Here is a 6,228-nt window from a genome sequence, read left to right on the forward strand (position 1 = left end):
TTCACCCTGTTGATGTCAGTCGATATGTCATCTTGTTCTTGAGCTGATTTGCCTTGAGTCACGTTTGTTCCTGAAGTGTTAGCAGCTGTAACACAGTTGTATTTGGGTGAAATCACAGGAGTCAGTGGTCAAGGTCTCGGTAGATACTTCCACATTTCAAGAGTTCAATGCATTAGGGATAGGTATGATTGGTAGAGATACCAAAGGAGATTTAATAATAACCAAGATAGTGTGCATTGATGGTTTAAAGCCTGCAAAGATGATCGAGACTATGACGTTTAAGGAAGCACTCAACTGGATCAAGGACCAGAGGTGACATGATGTTATAATCAAATCGGACAGCTTGATGGTAGTAAAGGCAGTTCTAAGCAAAGTGTAGATGATGTCTCTCTTCGATGAAATCATCATGGAGTGCAGAAGCTTGCTAGTAAAACAAAACACAACGTGTGATTTATTAGACGATATGCCAATATGACTGCACATGAATTAGCTCGTGCAACATATTCATTCGCAGATTGATTATTCGATAAAAATTTTGTTCCTATCGGTGTAGCTAGGGCCTTGGAAAGTGATTCAAATTAATGGAAATTTCCTTGTTCGTCAAAAAAGAAGTGTTATTCCCTCTGTTTTTTATAATTATCATTTGACTTTTCTACATGTAATATAAAATATTTTGACCACATAGCTAAAATAATTATTTTTGAAAAATTCTTTTTATGAATTTTAGTGTAAGTTATATATTTTTATTCAGAAAAAATTTAAAAAAAATTATTTAAACTATACAGGAAAAGCACTTTGAGATGTGTGTAGAAAGTCAAACGCCAAATATAAAAAACAGAGGGAGTAATACTTTTCTCATTATACATCCCGACGAATAATTAATATTTCTTAAACTAATAAATAAGCTCAAGTCTTTGTAAGTTTATCATCCGTTATACGAATTTTTTAAGTTTATAAGTCATATTAGTTAAAAATAAATTTCTTAAGACTATTAATTATATTAGTCAAAAATATATAAACATGTCGTATTTTTATAAAACCCCTTAGTATGTCTCACTAACTTACCTTTTTTTCTTTATTTACTTTTCGTTACCTTTTTAAAATCTCACTAACTCATCCAAATGTTAATAATTGATGAGAAGACTGAAAAGTAACATATGTACATATATGTTCAAGTATTATTACCTATAGGAACTAACGAATGAAGAGGTGAAGGTTGCGGTTTTCTCAATGCACCCAGGTAAAGCATTAGGGCCTGATAGTTGTAATCCTGCCTTTTATCAAGCATTTTGGGGATTCATATGAAGATGTGGTAAGTTTCTGACGCAGCACGGATGCATAGAAAAAGCAAGCGCTAATTCTCGCAAGGACTCTTACACGAGAAATCCTTTAAAACCTTGAATTCACAAGGTCTACCTTGAATCCACAAGGGTTGTCTTGAATCCACAAGAACGAATAAGAGAAAACTCTCTTTTTTTTTTGCTAAATTGCTTTGATATAGAAGAGAAAAGAATATATAAGGGATTAACCCTAAGATCTATGACAAGTAATAGATAGGACTATCTATAACCAATCTAACAAACTAAATTGGAGATAGAAAGCAAAAAGCTAAGCAACTACAAAATATGAATATTAGAAATTTCAATATCTGACCTAGAGCATACAACAGAATGATACCAACTAGAAAAAACTAGCCTAACTTTAATATCTACAATAATTCCATGGAGAAGCTTGTAGGGGCCAAAAACACCCTTCTCGTGAGCTCTAGCATTCCTTTCCCTCCATATATGATAGCAAAAAATTTGAGCAAAGCACAAGGCCAAAGTACCTTTGGCTCGATCCTCAACTTGAATAATGATGACCAGAAAATCCACCCAAGTGTTGCTTCTTACCGGGATGTCAATAACGGAGAAAAACTTGTTTAGAACCCATCTGCTATAGGTACAATGCAAAAAGATATGAATAGTAGTTTCCCTTTCTAAGACACAGAGGAAGCACTGATGAGTATTTGTTAAACCATACCTGTGAAGTCTATTTAAAGTGCTCAAACGATCCCAACAAGATAACCATTGATGATGGGCATATCTCTAGATGCAAAGTTTGTGCCACACTACCTTGTGCCAATCAACATTGGGTCTTTGACTGCGAAGAGAGTTCCATACGTGCCAAGTTTTGATCTTTGCACAATCAAAACCATCCCAAAGAATATGGTCCCTGCCTCGAGAGTGAATTTGGGGAGGTGAAGTCCTTCTAACCAGGAAACAAGCATAGGATCCCTGTGATGAGTTCGTGGATTTATGCTAGACAAGCACCAAGTTCCCGAGTTGATGATAGACTCAACTTTGGCACTAGCCGAGAGAGAACACTGGCCAATAATGGGAGAAGAAGTCGACTTAGCAAGACAACAGTGCTGCCACCAGGGTTCAAACCACAGAGAAATCAAGGTTCCCTCAACAATGTAGTAAGAAATAAATTGCAAAGTTGTGCTTCTCAACCGTAAAACCTTTTTCCAAATCCAAGAGCAGTCTGTAGGGATGTTTAGAGTCCAGAAATGCTTGTGCTTCAACACCGTCTTGTTAACCCAATTTTCCCAAAGAGAGTTTGATTTTGTGATAACCCTGATTAGGTAGTGCAAAATTTGAGCTAGGTTCCATTGAACCATGTCTTTAAAACCCAGGCCTCCTTCATCTTTAGGCAAACAAACAGAGCTCCAAGCCACCTTGACACCACCTTTGCTGTTAATATTACCCTTCCAGAGAAATTTAGTCAGCATGGATTGGATAGTATAATGCATAACAGTGGGAAGTAAGAAATGGTTGCTCCAGAATGACTGAATTGCATGAATGATGGACTTGATCAACAGAGCCCTTCCTGCTAGAGAAAGAAGTGAATTTTCCCACGAGTGAGGTTTGCTGGTGATCCTCTCAATTAGAGGAAGGTAGTCATTGATGCATAATTGAGAGGAAATGAGAGGCACACCCAAGAATCTAACAGGAAGCTCTCCACAAGGAATAACAAACCTCTCATCAAACCATTCACAAAAATCCATGTCACGGTTACTCAGAAAACTAGTGCTTTTATGAACACTAGGATGTAAACCACTCCATGCTGAAAAAATAGACAAATTGTTCATTATGTGTAACACAGAATCCTTGGACCCATGGGCAAAAAACAGGATATCATCCGCAAAGAAAAGGTGTGTAATGCCCAAGTCTTTGCATCTCCAATGAAATTTGTAGTCTGAAGAGACCTGGACTAGCAAACTCGAGAGGATGTTCATACAGAGGGAAAAAATATAGGGTGACAAAGGGTCACCTTGTCGAATTCCCACATCACCTTTATAGTAGCCATAGACAACTCCACTGAGTTTGATTGAGAATCTTGGAGTGCAAATACAAGTCTTTATCCAGGTTATCATAATGTCAGGGACCTTAACCTTGTGAAGAACTGCAAGAATGAATTTCCATTTCAGGGTATCAAAGGCCTTGTGCAAATCTATTTTCAAGGTACAACGAGAAGAACCTGTTTCTCTATCATAACCACGAAATAACTCTTGAGCTAGCAAAATGTTATCTGATATGGATCGCCCCGGGATAAAAGCAGATTGAGCCATATTGATTATAGAGGGAAGCACCTTTTTAAGCCGAGATGCCATGATTTTAGAGATGCATTTATACATTATAGTGCACAAAGAAATAGGCCGAAAATCCTGCATTTTTGTGGGAGTAGACACCTTAAGAATAAGAGATAAGAAAGTAGAATTAGTCCCTGGGGGCATAATACCCGTATCAAAGAAAAATTTTACAGCTTCGCAAAAACTGGGGCCTGTGATTTCCCAAGTGGCCAAGAAGAATTCGACATTCACCCCATCTGGCCCCGGGGCCTTGTTGTGCTTCATGGATTTGAGAGTTTTGAAGATGATTAAATTTGTGACTGGCTCAATCAAAGAGTTTGATTAAGCATCATTCAAGGAAGCGCAACAGACATTAGATAGATCAGGAGTATGATCATCCCTCTGAGAAACCGCATTTTCCATCAACTTTTGAAAGTAAGAGACAGCAACCTCAGCACATTGCTGCTGACCATGCACCAGAACTCCCTCTTCATTTTGAATACTAAGCACCTTATTGTGATTCCAGTTAGCCTTACACTGTTGGTGAAAGAAGGAATTATTTCCATCTCCCTCCTTTAACCATTTAACTCTTGATTTTTGAAGCAACAAATTTTCTTCCTGGAGTAAAGCTAGGTTGAGTTTATCAATTAAAAGCTGCTCATGAATAGCAAGGCTCTCACTATTGTCTGAGACTATGGCAATCTGAGTTTCCTTTAAATCATCTCTTAAGGAATGCACAACAACATGAAGATCCCTATGTCTTTTATTGATGTCACGAAGAGCAGTCTTCACATTTTTTAATTTAAAATTAAACTGCACCAAATGGTTGCCAACACAGTTTCTGGACCAAGAAGAAGTAGCAACAGAAGTAAATTCTGGAATTTCCAACATAAAATTGAAAAACTGAAAGGGCTTACCAACACGATTTATTTGGATAAGTTCTTCATACAAGATTGGATTGTGATCCATAAGTCCCCGAGTTTTGATTTGAGTACAACCCTCGGTAAAAATCTGAAACCATAGAGCATTTTTAAGCATTCGGTCAAGCCTCCTGAACACTGGATTTTGAGGGCATTTATTAGTCCAAGTGAACCTGTCACCAATTGTTTTAACAATCCCAAGTCCTGAGTTAACAACACAATCCTTGAAAGATTGCATGTCAGGAGTCCAATGCTCCCTTCCACCTGAGATCTCATTTAAACTAATAACACAGTCGAAGTCTCCCATCAAGCACCAAGGAGTGGAAGTATGATTAAAGTTACTAATGTAGTTACAAAATGGAACTCTATCACAAGCATCATTAAATGTATAAACAAATGAAACCATAAAGGTTATATTTTTCTCCAAAAAAGTGGCAAGACAAGAAATGACCTGAGCATTGCAAGAGTGCATGAAGACTGACCACACTCCAGGATCCCAACCAACCCAAACTCTGCCATTGTAGTGATGCTCATAGTTAAATAACCAAACCCATTTTTTTGTTGATCTTTTTTGAAACACTCAAGGCATTAGGGGCCTTTACTTTAGTTTCTAAAATACCCATTAGACTAATGTTATTGATATAAATAAAATGTTAAACTTCTTTTTGATGGGGACCCTTATTCAACCCCCTCACATTCCATGAGGCAAGCCTCATTGTAATCTTCTAAGACTGACTGGCTTAACATCCAGTTTGGGGCTCTTCTTGTATGCAGGGCTTTTCTTGTTGACAACTATTGTAAACCCATCCTCATCAATCTGAGGGGCTTTTAAAGCACTAGCAACCGGTTGGAGTTGGGCCTGAGGAGCTGCAGCCACTCTAGGCGTCGCAGGCGCTGCGGGCGCTGGGGGCGCTGGGGACACTGTGGGCACTGCGAGCAAAGATTGTGTTTCCTGTGGGGCTCGTGTAGCATTTCGGCTACGACCCCTTCTCCATTTTTAATTTACTGGTGACTTAGCCACCTCTAAGCCAGCATTTGATTCTGCCAAAACACCAGGCTCCTCAACAGCAACCATTACACTTTGCTCTACTGGATTTACCTCCTTGTTAACCAAGATACTAGTATCTATTACCTGATCAAATTCTTCTAATTCATCAACACCCTCCGTGTTGTTCTCATGTGGCTGAACATCCTCCAAAGTTTGATCACCATCAAGAACCAAATCACAACCCAGAAATTCCCCAAAAACCACAGGATTTACATCTGTTTCAGCCTCTGTATTGCCTGTTTCTTCACCATCTGCTACTGTGACATTGGCTCCTGGATTCCTTGCGATATCTTGCTTATCTGATTTTTTAAATTTTACAGCACCTTGTGTGACTCCACCAGGCCTAGGCCTTGGAGTTGGTTTAACTGTATTTGGGTTGTGAACACACCTTGAGAAGGAGTGCCCAAATGCATTGCAGTGGCTACATGAGTATGGTAATTGAGGGTAGTAAATGTTGACTTTAACAAGTTCCTCCTCACCAATATCATCCTGGACTGGAACCCAAATAAAATCTGGCCTTGGACTTGAATATGACAACATGGCCAGAACTGAGGCATACTTTGTGGGCTCGAACTTTGCAGTGACTTCATCAAACTTTAGGGGAATACCCACAGCCTTTGCAATGTATGTGAGAGCATCTCTGGAGC

At 38.7% G+C, this 6,228-nt stretch overlaps 1 protein-coding gene across 1 annotated transcript; it reads right to left on the bottom strand.

The window, feature by feature from the left end:
- Positions 1 to 3,955: 3,955 nt before the first annotated feature.
- LOC141666028 (uncharacterized) lies at positions 3,956 to 5,052 on the bottom strand. The gene is made up of 2 exons (XM_074472014.1): positions 4,985 to 5,052; positions 3,956 to 4,898 (listed from the first exon to the last, which is right to left on the bottom strand). Exons 1-2 carry the CDS (start codon positions 5,050 to 5,052, stop codon positions 3,956 to 3,958), a joined length of 1,011 nt encoding a protein of 336 aa, XP_074328115.1.
- Between the last annotated feature and the right edge of the window lie 1,176 nt (positions 5,053 to 6,228).

This window comes from Apium graveolens, chromosome 6 (assembly GCF_009905375.1).
Source record: "Apium graveolens cultivar Ventura chromosome 6, ASM990537v1, whole genome shotgun sequence".
Taxonomy (NCBI): Eukaryota; Viridiplantae; Streptophyta; class Magnoliopsida; order Apiales; family Apiaceae; genus Apium; species Apium graveolens.

What these genes read in the sequence shown, in the direction of transcription:
- LOC141666028 (XM_074472014.1), bottom strand. Translation starts at nt 5,052, where the DNA reads ATGGCAGAGTTTGGGTTGGTTGGGATCCTGGAGTGTGGTCAGTCTTCA. An exon ending in TGCACTCTTGCAATGCTCAG is followed by an intron (nt 4,899 to 4,984) that starts GTCATTTCTTGT and finishes TGCTTGTGATAG; the next exon opens with AGTTCCATTTTGTAACTACA.